The following is a 19,703-nucleotide window of genomic DNA, read 5'->3' as shown; positions in this document are numbered from 1 at the left end:
TGAACCTGGTCTGAAAATGTTTTCTAGGCAAAAAAACCCTACTTGTTCGATTTGGATAGGCTTTACAAATGCTTTAAGAACAACAACAAAATCACCCAGTAATTTTGATAAATTTGCTATTTTTTTCAAGAAAATGTTCATCCTGCCCTATAGGCTCAGTAGTTACTTGTGGTTTTCTGGGCTTGAGCATTGCTTCAGTGATGGGTGGAGCTGCTGAGTGGTTTGAGCTCTGCTGTACTGCCTGGGTGAAGAGCTGCTTGCTATGAGGACACTGAGAAGACACCTCACTCCAAGGATGGTTCTTTTATGCAGGAGAATGTGTTCCCTGCAGCCTGAATGTGTTTCCATAACATTTGAGGACAAAAAAGACTTTCGTCACTATTCTTCAGCTCTTTCTTTTTTTTTTTTCTATTTTCTTTTTATCTCTATCAGATGGACTCTTTTCTTATAAATCCCATTCTGAGGACAAGATTTCCTGGTATATTATCCCTGGGACTGCTTTGCTGCTGAACTGCTGGTACAATGTCTGGTGCATCCCAAGCCCAGTGGATTCAGGGCGCTTGCTTGGCCTCAGGCACAGTCGGTGCAGTATTTTTTAGTGCTTTTAATACTGTTATGGTGAATTTAGGAGTTCTGGCAACAAGATCCCAGGTTTGCTGAGAGCCACAGAGCCAGTGTCTCATAGCAGGAAAGGGTAGCCATGTCCTTCTTGTAGCATAGCTGGCATGGGATGCAATGAACATCTGCTACAAATCCTGCAGGACAGAGACTTTTTACATATGCTCCGCTTCCCTCATTTTGTTTAAACATCCTTTACATTGGATACAGTAGCAATCCAAGATGGCTAATCTGGAAATGCATAAATTAACATGCTGCTCTTCAGTGGAAACGTCTCTAGCAATGGTCTCCATTCACTTTTAAGGCTCAGGGACTTTGATTTTTATCATCAGATCTGAATGTCATGGTTCTGCTGAAGAATCCTCATCTGAGGTAGAGGTGAGTATAGGCACTGTTTGGTTGGTACAGACTCATTGTCTGAGAAGGGTGGAGGCTTCTTCTCAGCTTCTGTGCAGCACAGCCTCTTGCTGTGGTGATAAGCAAAGACCTTTGACATCATGAATCGATTGCTGCTGTTGCTCCCAGTGAACGTCATCATACTGCTGGGAGCTAGGAATTAGTGGGCATTTGTGAAACTCAAATTGCAAATAGCTTCTTGCATGGGATGTTTCACAACAGGTTGCACACGTCCAGCAACACAACACTTGCATGTTTAAACCAGCATTTCCAAACAGCTTGTACTGTTCAGAGGGCTTGGTAAATCTCTCTTTCCATCCCATGTGCTTCTCCTGGATAAGGGTCTCAACTACTGACCTCCTGCATGAGATCTCATACGTAGGGTCTTTGGTCAGGGGAATTTCATTCTGTCCTGCATGGGTACACAGTTTCTCAGGGGCATCTGGCAGAGCAGCCTATAGAGGCACATTTCTACTGGTGGAGCTGGCTGTTACCTTCAAGATGAGCAGCACCATCACCATTTCTGATTGTGACAGTAATGAGTGTGTTGTTTCTGTAACACCAGTCTTCCAAAAACCAGTGTGCAGTAGTGCTGAGAGCAGTGCCCAAATCCCATGCTCCAGCTTGCCCCAGGGCTTGCAGCCTGCCCTGGCCTGACCCAAAATGGTTGTGAAAATGCACACGGGCACAGCTATAACAACTTGGAAACAGGGAAGTAAAAAGAGTGAGGTGAGAGCAGAGGTTGGTGCTGGGGTCAGGCAGCCATGCTTCCTACAAGGAACCATCACTGACACTATCACTCACACAACCTTTGCCAAGGCTGGACTTCGGCCAAGCTTAGGTTTGAACTGGGTAAGAGCAATCTGTTTGGAAGGTGATTTTTTTTTTTAAATTTATTACAGAAGGTTAGCATCAACATACTTTTTAAAATTCACTGGCTTTTCATTTTATTTGTCATTTTTCTGCCACTTTGGGCAACAAATTGCAAGCAGGTTATTTTACTTTAAAGTTAGCATTAAACTCTTCAGGTCTCGAAATATTTGGTTTCAAAGACTCACATGAATGACTACTCAGAAAAGGATTTTTCCCTTCCAAAGCAGAGAACATGATAACAAGATTAGGATCATGTAACTGAAAAACCATGACTTGTGTGAGCTAAGGCTGGGACTGAATTGAAATCTCTGTTGTGCCCTGTGAATATGTTTGAAACCTGCGTTGCTGAATGTAAAATGGCTGAGAAATTGCACTCCAAGTGCAGTTTTATTACAGAAGTGCTTGTGTAAAACTTAATTGCATTCCTAGCTTTGCTGCTTCTTGGCAGTATTCCTGCCCCGGCTGGTGCTACAGAGCTGGAGGACAGGGCTGTGCCCCTGCAAGGAGAGCAGGCCTGTTCTCTGTTCTGTTCTATTTTCACCTGAATAGGATCTTTGGAGCGTTGAGATGTTGCACAGGCATGGTGGAGGTTCTCATTCACCTTATGGCAGCACAGTATTTACAGTCCAGCAGTAAAAGCACTGGCTCTCTATGTTCGGATTGGCTTTTAGGCTTTTAGAGAATCTTTCATCCTCCCGCTTCAAAATCAAGTGTTCATGTGCTTTAGCTGCAAACCACAGGGAACAAAGCTGATGTTGTTTTTACAAAGCTTCCCCCCTTTTTAGAATAGACTATCTTTTCAGCATACTTACAAGCAAAAAAGTAACAATTTTTTGGATGCAACATTTAAATTCATACTTTTATATATATATATATATATATATATATATATATTACAATTCATCCCTATGGTCAAGACTGAGCTCTCTTTAGAAGCTGGGAGATGAGTGCATGCAGCCTCCTGTGCAGACTTGCCCCTGCAGGCAATGAAATGGGACTCGAGTGAAGATTCTCAGTGCAGCTTTTGCTGCCTGGAGTGGAACATTAGGGTCATGCTGTTTCAGAGTTTAGGATACCACTTCCCCTTCCCCCTTTGTTCCCAAACCACAATTTTCAAATCTCTCTTTCTCCAAAAGAACCTTTCAGCTTGGAGACTTCAGCACAGGAATGTCCAGCAAGGGTCTCTGCTCCCCCTTCTTTACGTGGAACGATGTCGGGTTCTGCAGCCAGGGACAGTAGAATGACAGTAGATCCAGCTTCAGGGGGATCTCAGTGCCACCAAACAGCCTCGGGTCAGGCCATGGGAGCATGTAACGCTGTCTGCTTTGCAGCCATGCCTTCTGCCAGCTGGATCCCCTTCAGAAGATGGAGCATATGATACGGAGACTGCACAGCAAAGTGAGTTTCCTGGCTGCTCTCCATAAGCACGTGACTCTCTTATCAGTCACATTTCTGGTACTGTCCAAAGAAAAGAAAAGGCTGAGGTGTTGCCACAGGTGTGAGCCAGTCTCGGTGGGAACTGCCACCAGAGATCACAGAATCACAGAATCATCAAGGTTGGAAGAGACCTTCAAGATCATCTAGTCCAACTGTCAACCCTGCACCACCATAATCTCCCCTAAACCATATCCCCAAGTGCCACATCCAGATGCCTCTTGAACACTTCCAGAAATGACAACTCTGCCACCTCCCTAGGCAACTTGTTCCAATGCCTAACCATTCTTTCAGTGAAATTTTTTTTTTTCTAGCAAGATGAAGCCCTTCCATCTCCTGCCTGCTGGTCCTGATACTAAAGAGCACCTCTGGAGGTCTGGTGAGCTGGAAGCCAGGAAGAAGTTTCTGAAGGCAAGAGACTGTTCAAGGGAACAGCTCATGTGGAGTGAGGCTACAGTGAAAACATTGTGTGTGGGCTGAGGAGCTGGAGCCAACTCATCTGCCAGTGAGGATAAGCACGGATCAGAGAAAGTCAGGTTGCAGCTGAATATTTCTTGGAATGCCTTAGATGCTGATTCTTTAAACAAATCCTGATTGTTTAATTTCTCAAGCAAAGAAAGGCCAATAGCCCTGACTACTACCAAGGCCAAAAACACCCCCAAAACCAAACAGGTAACCAAATGTCAAAGCAAATTCTTGCATATTCCATGTGCAAAAAGGAGAAAAATGGGTGAGGGAGTAGTTCCTGGCCTTCTGGACTGGAAAATGGTTGTGTTATGAGCATCGTTGTAGCATGCACAGTTGGGAGACGATGGTGACTAGGTAAAGAGGATGTCCCATTGATGAGGAACATACTGGCAAGCATGCATAGGTTATGAATAGAATTTTAAAAACACTTCCTCTGCATTTATATGTATTTACATGCTTTAATGAATTGAACAAAATTAAATTATCTATGATAAATGCAATAATCACAGGAACATGGCACACACTGATGATGCAGGGAAGTGAGGTGCCATTTCCAGATTCAGCACCAAGAGGCACCAGGACATCACATTCATCCCTCCCAACCATGGACAACATTGCTGGGAGAGGGTGACCATAGGAAGGGCAATTAACATATCCATAACTGTGACTTTTTCCTGGGTTTTTTAGACTTTTTCTGAGTCATGACCTTGAAAGTATTGCCCCTCGGTGGTTTTGCTCACTGCAGGGATAAAGCCACAGTCATTTCAGCACACTGATGAGCCAGTTGAAGAGCAGCACCTCTTAAGAGCCAAACTCCCATCGGGCTGGGCAGCAACCGTGGTACTGGTCAGGCAAATGACAGCCCCAGCAACAGGGAAAACACACACTTTTTACACTGACACAGTTCAGGTCCTGCCTGCCCTTCTTCTCCTGCACTGGGCTGTGCTGGTCATTAGCTTTCCTGGTCACTCTTAAACATTCTCTGGCTCTTGAATGACTGGAGGCAAAAGGGAGATGTATTATTTTTTCTTTGGAGAACCAGCATCAGATTCTTACACTTATAGGAATGTGTGAGGGTTCTGATGAACACTAACTTTTGGGTTTGGTTTGCTGAATCTCTGGGATATTTTTCCTTTCTGAGATGTCTTGCATATTACTAAAGGTATAGCATCAGCTAGAGAGACTTGAGAATGCAAAAAGCTAATGGACTCCTTAGTCTATGTAGTTTTCCAGCATATAAAGTAATTTCTTCAATACAAAAGAACTTCCAACCCACTCTGCAAGTTTTAAGGTCCTAGAAGCAATGAAATACATGGAGAGATACCTCTTAAACAGACCCTACCTGGAGAAATGTTTTTCCAAGGGGCTGCCACACTCTGGACTTTGATAATTCAGTGGCACTATTCCCATTCAATAGCATCATCTTTTGAGGATGCTCCCAGGAAAACACCAGTCTTGTAATTACAGCACATCAGTCCCTGTGGGGAAAAGCAACAGAAGACCTACTTCCAGTAAGAAGATTCATTAAAAGTGACCTGACTACTCTGTCCTGGATTTCTCCAGAAGTACTGTGGGGGCTCATGACAGAAATTCCTCTGGTGCTTTGTATTCCTGCAGGGCTCCTGGGTTTGTGTCTCTGGGGTTGCTGTGAGGTGGATGCAGTCTGCAAGCAGTATTGGTGGCAGATCTTACCCAGCAGTTCTGGCTGGTTGTCTCAAAAACCTTCAAGTTGGACTCCTAGACAAATGGTGAATTCTTCCTTTTCTTTAAGAAGTCCCTGGGTAGGAAAGACAAAGACACTCAGAGATATGTAGCATTGACTTCATGGGAGCCAGCTGTTTCATCCCTCTGTGCATCCGGTTCTGTTTTGTTTTCAATGAAATTTGGTCAGAACATAAAAGGGCTCAACCATGTCCTTGGGAGGAGGGAAGATGCCCCATGTTTTCCTCTCCCATGTAGAGATTCCCTCTCTTGCCTCCCAGTCTCCTGTGTCTTCCAGGGCTGATGAACAAAAGCACAGCAGGAAAATCCTGGGCTGTGCCCACCACAACACAGGAGGAGAAACTGAGTGAGAACCGATGATGGAACATTTCTTCTCTTATTTGAAGGACTTCAGTGAAATTTGCATCTAAAAAAAGGATGAGTACTAGCACAGCTCTCTTCGGCAATCTGTTAATCTCAAAGGCTACGTCCCCAGCCTTGCTGCAGCTCCTGCTTGTTGGCAAAGCAAACTCAGTGGGTCTGGTACAGCTTGGTTACACTGAATGAGGCTTTGTGTGAAACTATAAACATCAAAGAGGGATGGATTATAAACATAAAAAAGACTGGTATAGATAACTAACCATGTGGCATCTGGTGGACTTCTGACTGGTGCTGAATTAAAGGTAGTTTTAATTTTAATCTGTTTACTTAAGGTGGGTTTTTCTATTGTTCACACATTTTTATTTTTCTCTCCTCTTTAAGAGTACACAAAGGACTCCATAGGTCCTGTCACACCAATCAGCTCCATGGCTCTTAGCAAGTTGGCTATATATAGTAAAACTGTGTGATTGATCTATTACAAGTTTGAAAGGTTTCAGTTGTGGCTTTTAAACTGAAGGGCACTTTATGTACTATTAGTATTTATTGATATAGTAATACCTATAGAAATGAAGCAAGAGGTTTTCCTACACATTAGCCCAAGGGGTTGGTATTTTTTCAAACTGTTTTATTTGGGGGGAGGGTGGGAAGGGGAACCCAACTTGTAAGAAACTAATACTGGAAAGCACCTAAGTGGACACACTGCAACTATTTTTAATAAAAGAGAATGGCAGCACCTGGAAGGCTGGAGCTCAGGGTTCATTTCTGTTTCATGGGTGGATCTGATGTAAAATGACAGGTTTGTGGATGTCAGGATGGGTTCCAGAAGGCTTAGATCTTGCTGGGCAGGGGTAGTCCCACATTTTGGCCAAGGATGGCCCTGGGACACACAGCAGCTGTCAGAGAGACAGAGCACCTCTCACCTTAAGTGGAGTTCTCTCCCTAAGGTCAGCTCTGCTCCACCTCTGTGGTGTCTCCTGACCCAGTGCAGAGGTTGGGGTCTCACAGCACCCTCAAGAAGCATGGTCCAGAGAGAAATCAGTCAGTGCCTCCCTTCAAATAAAGACAATATGTTCAGGGTATGTAAACTTTTTGAGTTTGAAGGAGTGTTCACTCTATTCACAGAGGTCTTTGAGCGAAGGGATGGCAGCAGCAGATGTCTGACCAAGCCCAGTACAGAGTTCCAGGGGGCTCCTGGGGGCACTTACAAATGCTTCGAAGTATTTAGAAGACAATAGTGAATTAACATGGTCTCTTTGCCATACACACTTCCAATTAATCTAATTTTCTTTAATACAGCGCCTGGCACGGTGTGTAAAGGAGCAACAACAGCAGATGGGACGTGTCTTCAGTAAATGGTTTGATGCTGCCCCCCACTCTGTTCTCATATGCAAAACGCAGTCAGTGTGGGCTGACATTAATTGATATGAGGTAGGTGCAAATCTTGCTTGGCAAGAAGGGAAGTGTTACAAAAGCCCTCTTGGGCTTAGTTTCATTTGGTATTTTCGTTCATGGTTTGAATGATGAAACGAAAGGTAGATTGTAAAGGCTGCAGATGCTGCCTCCAGGCATACTCATGGACAGAACAAAAATCCAAAACGAGTATGAGAAACTGGAGGATGGATCCAAAAATCAAGAGACTAAAATAGAAAATGAGTCCAGTACCAATCGCTTCTTTTAGGGAGGAGAAGTGAGTTGTATATGTGCAAACAGGAGCATAAAGGCAGGGCAAAACCTCTGCAGAAGAGGCTGTGGGGCCCAAACGCATCCCAGGCTGGTCCTGGCGCTACAGGTGGTGTCAGTGTGTGGACAATGATAACATCTCACCAGCACTGCTGCAGATCTCCTTTTCTGTGATCCTCCTAGACTTTGGCAGGAGCATCCTCTACAGCTGAGCAAGCTGCGTGGCTAAGCATGGTAAGGACATGGACAAACTCATCATCCTAGGAAGTGCTACTACAGGCTATTGGCGCATGTACTGGAATTATCATATAGGATTTTAAAGACTGTTTTAGACAAATCACTGAGTATGTTTGAACCTGAGTTGCTGAAGGGGCTGGGCTACATGACTGATTATGTTATTGCAGTCTTACCATGCCATGCTGCTGCCACTGGTCCATATCTTCTGAGTTTTTTTTCTTAAAATTTGCTTAGGCCAAATGCCACTGTAAAGATCAGGACAGGAAAAGTTAATGAAATGGAGAATCTTTTTAATTATTTTCTCTTTTTTTTTTTTATTTTTGGTGTTGGTAGGCCTACTGCTTGCATTTTGTGGGCTGCTCCAGTCTCTTCTCTCTCTCTGCCACTGCCAAAAAGGTTACATCAGACCTGGTAATGGGTTGAAGAAGAGCAAGAAGGAAGGGTAGAAGGTACAGCAGTGTTTCTGCACAAGGAGCAGTGACAGAGATCCAAGTTGTTCAGGTGGAAAGAGACAACCCAGGTGCTCTAGAACAGAGCCTTTCTCCCTCTTTGACCTGGAGAAGGTGACTGAGAAATGATTACTTACTGCCTCCTGCTGCAAGCAGTGTTGTCCATTGTAGGGGACAGGAACGAAGCTGAAGATGAGGAAGAACTTCTTCTTGCTGCTTGTGACTGAGTCAGACAACTCACCGTGTACTAGAAGTTTACGTGGGTCCAAAATGCAACATGATAGACATATGAGGGAAAGAAATGTGTTGCTGCAGACAAGCACAACTCCTCCCTCTGGGGAGCCCTGAGCTGCAGCGTGCTGGGGCCAACTTGCCATGTAACACGCGGCTGATAATCCTCTTTTCCTAAACATCTGCTGTGGGTCGCTACTGGAGACAGGATCACAGGCTGGTCTGTCCCTTAACTATCCCGCTTATGCGAAAGCCTGAGGCTTATTTCTGCTTTTCCACAGAAAAGTGAACTAATACTTGAGAAAAAACTCAAGTATTAGTGTTCTGCCAAAAAATGCACTTGCACAGTAAAATTTAGAACAGTTTCCCTCGGGGCTAATTACTTGAGTTTGTTTAGTGGCAAGTTTTAGCAGAGCTGCTTGCAAACTGAAGATCCTGTCTTTGATTTTGCCCCTAAATCATGACAGTAGCCAGGCGCTCTCCACCTGACTTCACACTGGCCAGTTGATACTGACAAATACTTTAATTTCCAGAAAGCTGGCAGACATGTGCAGGTCACTGCTGTGTCTTGAGAGATGCATGAATGAAGAATTGCACAACAGCCTGAAAAGTATTGACTGAGCAAGACCACGGCGGCCTCAGCTGGCTTAGAAGAGCCAAGAATGTAGCCAAGGGAGTCCAAAAAGGCCCTTGTCACTGCAGGCTGTCATTGGGCTGGGCTGGCTGGCTGCCTCACCCCCTCTAGCTGCTCTCCAACCTCCTTTTCTAAACCTGGTGCTTTCCTGGTCATCTGCTTTGCTCCGGGTTAGCAGAGGGTATTTCTCTTCAATGGACCATCTCCCATGTCTGAAAAATGCTACAGGTTTGGACTGAAATGCAATGCATGCAGTGGTACCCTGTGCCAGCACAGGGAACAAACCACTGGGCTAGAAGGGTTGGAGAAGCTGTGTGTGTTGACTCATTGATGCTTTACAGCCTCTGCTTCCTCAGTGAGAGCGAGGGGTACCCATATGTTCCTCGCTCCCATTACTTTGTAAACCCCGGGAAATGCCATTTGGACCCTCAGCATTATGCACTGCACTTAAAATAAACCACCAGAGGATGAATACAAGTTCAAAAAAATTCTTAATTTATTGTAAATTCTCCTTTCATCTGTGCTGCAATTCCAGTGTTCTGAACATTAATAAATATACATTTGTTAAAAAAAAAAACAAAACAACAACCTCCAGTGTCTAATCTGCCATAAAGCTTTTAAAAAGTCATAAAAATAGGTTTTAATTTTTTTGCAATTAATACAACTGACCCTCATTTACTGCAACAATTCTGATCAAAATAAAAACTGCCTACATCTCACTGGGACAAAATATACATACACAGATGTAAAAACAACTAGCATGGGTTATACACAATGCCTGAGCACACAGCCAAGTGCCAGACCTTTAAAACATTCAAATTTTTTCTCTGTCAGAAAATGTCACGCAATATGTTGCATAATTTTTAAAGGAACAACATCCTTCCTCCCTCTCCCCTTCCAAAGGCCTCCTTGATACTTTTGGAAATGCATAAGAATATAATGAAATCAAGATTACAGCATATAGTTTTTCATCTTTCCCTCAACTCTTGCATTTAATTTAGCCTGATTTTCTGTTTTTTCCCTTTCACACACATTTGCACAAGAACAGCCAGTATTTTCCCAAAAGGGCTGCTATGGCAAGCAAGGAGCTCCTGAAAGCCTTGTTGTCAGAGAGCAGGTCACAGCCACACCATTGCCATCCTTGGAGTCACATATTGCCACCACGGGGAGCCACTGGCTGAGCTCTGCCCCAGCTGGATGCAAACTTTTTCACATCTTGTTTTTCCTTTACTTGTTCACATTGCAGGAAGGTGAAGACAGCAGATAAGTCACACTTAACTTTCCTATACTTGTGAACTCAGCACATTTTGTGGGAAACATGAAACCTTAAGGCTTCCGTGTGCTTTTTGAAACACCAGGAAGGCCAGGGCTTTGTCAAAGAGCTGGGCAGTGAAACCTGGACATCTTTAAAGACTTGTATTTCTGCTTTGATTAGCAATGTGCTGAATCCAGTGGGAAAAAAAATTAAAACACAATAAAATAAAATACTGCACCTGAGGCAGAACTTTCCCCGTGGGAGGAGGGCCCTCTTCTTAGGACATGCAGAGTGCTGGTTTGGTTCAGAGCCAGACCAAAGTCAAAACCTATCATACAATCAGACCAATTATTTTCTTGTTCTTGGTAAGGGAAACACCGATTTGACTTCTTCTGGACAGGACTGTGTTGAAATCTTACACAAAGTTATGACTTCTTTTTAGTCCTGAAGTTCAGTTCCTGAACATTTCAATGCACTTCAGAGAAGGGGTCAAAACACCAAAAAATGAAAAAACAAAGTTTTGTGGGTTTTAGAAGAGGTTATGAAAGAAACATACTGTACCCTTAAAGTGTTCCAAAATCTGTCAGCAAAACTTATAAATTACAGTCATGGATTTTGATGGAATCTTTACTGTATTACTTTGAAAACTGCACTGTGTCTGAAGGTGGCTTCCATGCAAACTCAATTACTTTACCAAATGCCAAATTCAAGTAAAATTGTGCAATGTTCATATAAAAAATATCAAATGCTCTTTTTAATTGATTTCCTATTATCAAATTAAGAAGATCAGTATAAATGTAAAATATACAAAGAAACTTTTTCTTTAGCAACACCATACAAAATATATAAAAGTATCTACACTTTTTATATATATATAAAAGATTTCTTTTTTCTTAAGACAATGTGTCCATAGGGGGTGGACAGAGATGCTGGCATAGAAACCAAAGGACACTTGTTGGGATATTCCTCCCTAGAGCCCAGCAAGCTGAAGGGTTCACACTGCAGCCATCAAAACTCCACCAGGGACATCTAGTGCTTGTCTTCAGGCTGATGGATTGACTTATTGTAGGTCCACTATGATAATAACATGTTTTTCCTTGGTTCTCCCCTGTAAAAAGCAACCCCTGCAGCACTGTCTGTACTGCAAATAGGTATCCGTCCATCACAGTGCATCCCTGTGGCCATTTCCATGTGTTTTCGGAACACGTTCATGCCGTGAGGAGCTTACCACACAGCAACCTTACTGCAAGTGCATCTGGGCACTGTGTCCCCACTGTGAGTGGTCAGGAGTGTGCCATCACATGAAACCGTGTGGGAATCAGTGCCCACTTCACCCTCCTCACCACGTGGCCACTCTGATGAAATCCGAGGCGGGAAGGCGGCGACCCTGCAGCGAGGAGTCCAGAGCCATGCAGAGGTGATCACAGTTTCCTGATGGTTCAAATTGAAGTTTCATTACTGCCCCTGTTAGTGAGAAGAAGTAATCATGCAGGCTTAGGGTTAAACAGGCACAGGCAAACCACCCCATCCAAAACTACCTAATCCTTTTCAGTAAGGGCTCATGCTCTGTGAAGTTACCATGCCTTGGCAATCCAGTGCTTGCAACGGGGATGCTGCCCTCCAAGGGAAGACCAGCTGGGAGAAACAGTTCCAGGAGTACACAAGAGAAACAAGCTTTAGAGGAAGTTCTATGGAGGGCTTGTGTTCGGCTAACAGTGAGGATGCAAGGTTCACACACAATGTTACAAGCTGTTACAAACCTGGTGTTTCAGACAGATTCATGCGATCTGCTGCCAACAGCAGAGTTTTCCATTATGCAAAAGGTGAGGAGATAACACAGTTGCTTAGTACAAGTTGGCTGACTATTCTTCAGTAATGACTGTAGTACCTAGTAGCAGCAAGTAGTTATGGCTTGTTAAAGATATCTGTGTTTCCCAGCTAACCAGGATCTATTTCATCAGCCAGTTCCCAGCAAAACAAAGATCTGCTTTTATAGTGAGCTGGGAACAGTCTGTGCACCCAGACAACATGGGTGTCTAAAGCATGGTGGGACAGTGCCAGAGTTAAAGCTGGGTAAGAAATACTCTCTTGGTTTGATGAAAGGATGAGACTACTATTTGTGTTAATAAAAAATGAAATTATATGCATAAAATGCTTGCACAGACTTTACATATGGCCACTGTTTTAATTATAAATGCAAGAATTATGATGAGTAATGAGGTTTCTGAGAATTCCCTTTGGCTGAGAGCTTGCTCAGCCTTTTGTTAATATTTGATTTAGTTTACAATGGCAAATTCACACACTAATTGCCATGCAGCAGGTGGGAATCACACACCTGGTAATTTGGGATCAGTAGCTTGACTTTCTCTCCAGCCTTGGGATCTTCTGCCCCATTAATGGTTTCCGTCTGCCCAGATGGACACCCATTCCATGCTGTTCCCAGCCTAGTGACTTTCCCCACCAAACTCCTGCGGCAAGGTAACAAGGCAGAGCTAGGCTGCTCTTGTCCACAGTGTGCCAGTAACACATCAGCTTGCCAATTCAGAGCATGCCAGGGTGACCAGTAGCACGTGTCTGTCACAGTACCTTGCCTGTGATACCTGTTTTAGCCTTCTCATCAGTGAAACACCATGGCTTGGGGACATGGTATGGACAAACCATCAAGACAGTTACGGTGAAGGACTCTGGTCCAATCACCAGATGAAATTTTTGCTCATGGGGTAGGAAGGCAAAGGGAGAGACCAGTCGTGGCAGGTTGGCCAGAGCATCCTAATGTGGCACTTACTCTGAGTCTGAGGTGTCAGCATGTCCTGTTCCCACGTGGAGGTTCATGGCCATACCATTGAGCTGGTCTCGAGACTGCTCCCTCCGAGCATTTTTTACTGTCACACCCGAGTCTGAAGGAGAGCGGACCCCATCATTTGTCCCCAGGGAAGTAGTCCTGGATGAGATCGTGGTCTGATTGTAATCTGACAGCTTTTCCCGCAAACGATTCTTCAAATTCTTATCCACCAGTGGGGGAGGGTAGGTAACTTTATTTTTCAAGATGCCTGTTACGGAAAAGAGGGAATAATGAAAATTTTTACACGTATCAGTAATTTCATTTATCAAGCTGAGCACAACCAAGAAATAACATTTTATATTTCCTACTAAGATTCCTAATTTGTCACTTTACTCCTAACCCAGAAGATTAGACTTCAGCAACTACTTACTAGCTTTCCATGGCATACCTGGTTACATAGGTTGGAGCCCTTTGGAAAGTATTCTTCCCTGACAGAGCTACCTTATGAACTAATTAATGCTCATCAACCCCCCGGTCTCCCAGTCCGACTGTGAAGCTAGGTTGACTGCGCTACCTTTCCTCTGCTCCGGCTGCTGGTTATTCTGGTGGGACAGAGGTCTGTTCTCCTTCTGCTGCCCTTCGTTCTCCTTGTCCTGTGGTGTTTCGTTGTTATGGTTCACCTGGTTTTCCCTGTGAAGCTCTACGTTGACCTTGGTCTCTACTTTGAGTTTCGGCTTCCCGCCGGGGTCCTCGCCATCGCTGGCTGTTACGCACTCTGTGGGCCAATAGGGTTTCACATGATTGGGGAGGGTATCAACTGCAATGCAAAAAAACACTAGCTCGAAAAACACTTTTGATATGTTCTCTCAACCGCTTTCTGACCAGTCCCATTCCCTGTAGCAGGGGAGGAGCTGTGTGTCAAACCAGAGCAATCCTTCAGAAGGTCCTTGCTGGACTGCACCGCCCTCAGGGTGCATTAAACCTCTGAAAACACAGCGGGTAGCATGGCAGGATGTCCAAACCCTTCTCAGAGCAAGGTTGCTTGTTCCATTATGGAGAAGCATGAGGCAAACTCGCCCTCTCATCTCTCCAGGGTTAGAGATCCCTCCTTGGGAAGGCTGGTTTCCTAAGGCTGGGGGGCACCCAAGGCACCTTGTGCTGTACCTGTGCAGAGCCTCAGCACACAGCCTGGATATTTGTCATTCAAAGCTTCCTTTCATTAGGACAGGACCAACTATGCTTAGAAATGCCTGAATCCTGCCACATGATCTCCAACTCTTTAGGTCCAGGACCTCCCCAACACCACTGAAGACACATGCCTGCATTGCATGAGGACAGGTAGGTATTTCCTACCCCTGCCCTCAAAACAAGCAGCTTCTTTCTCCCCTTCTTCATATGAGATTTTGCTGGCTGGATACTGCCATGTCCAAGGGCTGTGGGGACCTATCTGCAAAGCCCACTCTGCCTGAGGGCACTCAGCATTCAATACTCAGTCACCCCTGTGAACAAGCCTTTGGGAAGAAGAAAGGTCTCTAACATGGAAACAACAAGGATCTCTGCTGAAGCAAGGCACAGAGGTAGAGATAGTGCTTCAGCTGTATGGTAGTCTGGCAAATTTCTCCTATCTTATCTAAAGCTATTTTATAGCATCACCACTTTCCCCTCACACGGGGAGTACCTTTGGGTGTGCTGTGGAGTGGGCCACGTTCATTATTTTTGGAAGTAGATGTGTTCCACTTTTTCTCTGTCTCAAGTCCATCTTCCTCGCTGTCTGATGAATGGGAGGAGGCATAAGAGCTGCTGTGTTCATCGAGGGACAGTTCACTGTCGGAGTCTGAATCGTGGTCTACAAATGCAGAAAGGGGAAACACAGTGATGAAAGTGTGAACAGGAGTTGAACAAAACTATCTGACAAATGCACAAGGAGAAAGAAAAGACAGGCATCTGTTTCAGACCATGCCAGGGATGAGTTCTTACTTCCATAAGTATATATAGGATTAATTCAGAAGGACTGCAGCATCCACCTAAGTAATCATGGGAAGCACAACCACTCGGCTCAGCTAGCTGGCAGGACCTTTTATGTGTACAGGAGGTGCAGAGCAGAGTGGGGACACATTTTTCCCTATTCAATATGCAGAACAGTAACTCTATAGGATCTATCATCACAACATACAGGCAAACAAAGGTACTTAGAAATATCAAGAATCTGAAATGCACTTAATTTAAAAATGGCTACAAGCCAACAAAATTTAATGGCAAGACCAAAATGAAAGGAAGTCAGACAAGAGGCACTTCTCATTTTCTTGTACAAACCACAGAGCAGTGAAGGAGGATATTGCCTTAAGGTCTCAAATATTAGAAGTTCTCCAACTAAAAATCAAGAGCAATGGCATGTAATTTGTGAGAAAGAAAGGGGATGCCATAAACTGTCAACAGCTGTGACAGCTATCAGATGAAAACTGAATCATCACAAGAAGCAGATGTATGATATTTCCATTCCAGAATTCCTTGTAAGGCAGCCATTGCATAGCTTGTTATGCCAAAATCATAACGAGAATGAGACACATCCAAGTCAGACTAACTATTGTTCTTGTTACAGAAGACTTTGAAGAAAATGCTGAGAAGGAGAAGGTACACAAATGGGTCAAAGCATTAAGAAATAATTCTTACCATTGGATTTTGATGGATTCCTATGAAAAATGGAGGAATCTGCTTCAGTTTGACCAGCCCTTGCTTGACTTGAGGATCCACTGAGTTTATGAGCAGCCTCATCCCTTTGAGAAGAAAAACAGAGGACAACTTTCTTGGTCACTTTACTGTTCTTAACAACAAGGCAGACATGCAGATGAAATTCATCCGGTCAAATGCAGACAGCTGCAGTGGATGCTAGCCTCTGCCTGACTGCCCACGTGGTCACCTTGCAGCAAGACAGAAGTTACCCTAATGCAGCTGCCTGCCTTCGGCCACATGAATCACATTCTGAAAAAGCTGAAGTTAATGAGCTAAACTGCACTCCTTGAGACATGTCTGAATTTTAAGAGGCAAGCAGCACGGCCTAACTATTATGTTAACCACTGCGCTGTTGGAACTCGGCACCGAAGATGAAACAGAAAATGCACAAAAGAAAATGACAGTCACACAAAACAGAACTGTTAAGACATAAACCAAGTAGCATTTGAACCACATTTCTGGTTTCCACAAGAGCAATGAAAAGGGAAAGGCAAGCACCTGGAAGCCATGCACCTGCCACCTGATTACCTGAGAATATAAGCAAGGTAGCTATTGTGGCTCTTGGCTGACCTGACGGTGCTTTCTAGGGAGACAGTGGATTCCCCAATAGTTGTGCGATACATATTTGGCTCTTCTATATATGTGTTGTTACAGTTCAGAGATCGCTGAAGGAAAAAAAAAAAGACATAAAGCAATAGTGAATGATCCCTCCGGAAGCTCACGTTACCCACAAATGCATAAAGTTTCAAAGGAACCAAATGGTTTTTGTTGCTGAGGAAATGAATTATTTTCTTTCAAAAGTTTTAACTAAAATAGTAAAAAATAGGCCTTTGAGAGAGGCCATCGGTAATCTCTGTACAAGTCACTGAAAGCAATCAAACAGTTCACCTTATTACAGACAAGCCACCTATAAGTTTATTTTAGGTAACTTCTACCAGTAAGAGGATGGTTTTTTTCCCAGAGCTTTTTTCTTACAGTTAATAATGTAGCTCTTGTTGCAGTGGAATCATCTGGAAGAGGTTTCTTTCCAGTTAAAGTGTTCTTCAAGTGCTTTCTGACTTCTTTGTTAAATACGCAGTGGAAGAAGAAAATGAACAGCCCCTGGATAATTGTAGAGAAATAAAGAATAAATGTAAATGATTCACTACTACCAAACTACAAATATGGATATTAGAGAACAGCCATTTTGAAATAACCTCTGAATTCTAGTTTGTAGTCCATGATTTTATATTTCAAAAGAAGTAACTATTTTTTGACTGAAATGACAATGATCGATCTCCCAGGAATCCTTCATCATTTGCTTCCAAGTTCAAATGTGCATAAAAGCTCTGGTAAAATATACATAAAGATGTGTCTCTCCAGGATTTACAGAACAGAGCTTGATTTGGGAAGAAACTTTCTTCTCAAAATATCCAGTGCAAACCTTAGTGTGTCACTGGAAGACATTGCAGGGAGTTTGAACTTGAGATTCTGGAGATTTTACACAGATGATGAGACAAAATGAATAGCAGCACATGAAAAAGATCGTAGCCTTTAGTGAAAACCTCTGGAAATGGAGAACTTCTGTGAAAGGTGCCCTTAATACTGTTGGCTAAAAGAACTTCAGAAAGCCTTGAGAGATGTGAAGAGATACTGGCGGCAGAGAGGTGCCAACTTCTGCAGCCTAAGTTCCTTGGTTAAGCAATACCTCCCAGTGGAAAAACCACTAAAACCCCCATGGCTGGGCAGTTGTTGGCTCCCAGAAACACACATTAACAGCTTTCACTGGGAGCAGGGGGCACACATGTGTGTGCCTTCAGATGTATTTGCTCTGAGGGAATTAATGCAGCTGCCAAATTGTTATCAACTTTGGTTGGACATACAGGATAGAAAAGCCAATCCTCATGAAGTTGCAGCTGTACCAACATCACAAGAAGCCTGAATTTCATGATTTCAGCCAAAGCAATTGACTTAGAGTAACTTTAAACTTCAATCTCGCTTTCTAAACATTCAATCAACTGTGATCTTAACTGGCACTAGCACTTGGGGATTATTCATTAATAAAATTCACATAAATGTCTCTTTAAAAATACAAGTTCAAAGAAGACAACGATGTGAAATGCCACATACCACTGTGCTTCTCTGGGCAAGTTTGGAGAATTCCAGCTGCTGACCTTCTTCCCTCTCATGAGGTTTAAATTTAATTTTATTTTATTTTAGACTCGCGGAAGCCTGGTTTTACAGCCTGAGTAGGTGCATTTGTTTCAGAGCACACCAGCTGCAGTGGCAAAATAACCTTGCTCCAGACTGGCCTAGCTGCTGTGCTTCCAGGGCATCGACAGTCATCTCCAAAGGAGACCCATGCGATTTCTTTTTCTCTTTGGCTGCAGTTTATGGCTGTTGTGCTGCAGCTGACAAGACTGCCCTGCTAGCAGTAGCTGTTTTAATACTGCAGGCACTTCCTAGGACAGCTACTGCCATCCTTGGTCACATTCGAATTGTGACCAACATGAAGTTTCATGATTATTTCCATGTCAGGTCTCCTACAAATAACTATTTTCTGCATCTTTAGTCAACAGGTGTGCAAAAACTAGGACAGGCAACCCAGTAAAACCCTAATACAAGGAACTCAACTTGAAAATCATTATTTGACTTATTTCTTTTAACGGTAACTTAATTTGTGAAAGCCTTGAACTTGGGGTCATCCACTCTGGCTGAAATAAAAGTCTCTGGTTTGCGGTAGCAAGAGAACAACTGTTAACAATAAGCACATAGAAGATAGTAACAAAGACTTTTTCTCTAGAAAGACAGAGGTATAATTGCCTACTGTTATTTATCTGAAACAGGTTACTATAGTAGTGCACTTACCTTTAGAATGACTAAATGTGAGAAAAGCAATTACTTAAAGTTCTGGTTTTGGTGAAAAGAGCCCTCTCTGAGAAAAGAGAGCACAAAAGGTACTTGGGCGTTCTGTTTTTCTTAAATTGGCTCATGTTGAGCAGGTCTTTGGAGGTCTGGGTGCAGCAGTGCACTCATGAAGGTGTGCCACAAAAAAAAAGCCATCCAACTTACCTGCAGGCAGCTGAAAATGGCAAAGAGATAGTGAAATGTCATGACGTCGCTGTTGACTGCCATCAGCCCCAGCAGCCATGTGGCACTGATAAGCAGCAGGAGCAGGAATGCTGTTCGCAGCACAGAGCTGTAAAGCAAACACAGATTGCCACTTGCAGTGTGTTGGGATACAAGAAAACAGCCCAGCTTCTCTCCAGGGATGGTGGGGGAGTCCAATGACTTGGCAACGGGAAAGGCCCTTTGGGAAAATTAGAGCAGTGTTCACCATCTCCCAGTTCCCAGCTCTCTCATGGCACTACCCTATGAATTAGCACATTCAGGTAAAAAAGGGTGATTTCTTTCCAAGTCCCTTTCCAAGATTTTCTTCAAACAAACCAGATTGTTTGTAAAGCCATGCTGTTTAGCCTTGTTGACTCCAAGGAAGAGATCTGGGCAGTAAATGGCCATCTCCATCTCATTTCTTTTTGTCAAGTTCACTCTCACATACCTTCTCAACATTACTGCCCAAGGTTTTGGATCAAGGGCACTCAGGTGAATTTTCACAGATACTTTCAAAAGACTGACATGATTCTAGTGCCAAAGTTTTATATTATGAGTAAAATTGCTGCCATTAAGTAGCAACTATACTCCATTGGTTTAGGGAGATTTGGACCTCATCCTCAGCCCCAAGCTGCTATTAGGATTAAAGTTCAGAGAACCACAAAGCCTACAGCTCTAGGTACACTGGGACCAGAACAGGCAGGCCAAGGAGAGCATGGCACTGCACCAACACTGCTCCTTCCA

The 19,703-nt window shown here is 43.6% G+C and overlaps 1 protein-coding gene across 5 annotated transcripts in view; it reads right to left on the bottom strand.

The window, feature by feature from the left end:
- Positions 1-9,580: 9,580 nt before the first annotated feature.
- Positions 9,581-19,703, bottom strand: part of CELSR1 (cadherin EGF LAG seven-pass G-type receptor 1) — a 169,203-nt gene continuing 159,080 nt past the window's right edge. For 2 of the 5 annotated variants that reach the window (XM_017811530.1, XM_017811526.1), the window contains exons 28-35: positions 18,921-19,047; positions 16,845-16,970; positions 16,398-16,534; positions 15,810-15,913; positions 14,818-14,985; positions 13,714-13,956; positions 13,143-13,407; positions 9,581-11,821 (exon numbers count right to left, since the gene is read on the bottom strand). In XM_017811530.1, coding sequence (XP_017667019.1) covers positions 11,797-11,821; positions 13,143-13,407; positions 13,714-13,956; positions 14,818-14,985; positions 15,810-15,913; positions 16,398-16,534; positions 16,845-16,970; positions 18,921-19,047 — 1,195 coding nt within the window. In that variant the 3' untranslated portion in view covers positions 9,581-11,796. The remainder of the gene's footprint in view (positions 11,822-13,142; positions 13,408-13,713; positions 13,957-14,817; positions 14,986-15,809; positions 15,914-16,397; positions 16,535-16,844; positions 16,971-18,920; positions 19,048-19,703) is intronic. The other 3 variants (XM_017811528.1, XM_017811529.1, XM_017811527.1) reach the window with 2 other exon arrangements.

The sequence above is a fragment of the Lepidothrix coronata genome, unplaced genomic scaffold (genome assembly GCF_001604755.1).
Source record: "Lepidothrix coronata isolate B3197 unplaced genomic scaffold, Lepidothrix_coronata-1.0 Scaffold32, whole genome shotgun sequence".
Taxonomy (NCBI): Eukaryota; Metazoa; Chordata; class Aves; order Passeriformes; family Pipridae; genus Lepidothrix; species Lepidothrix coronata.
This window is presented reverse-complemented; position numbering and strand designations above follow the sequence as displayed.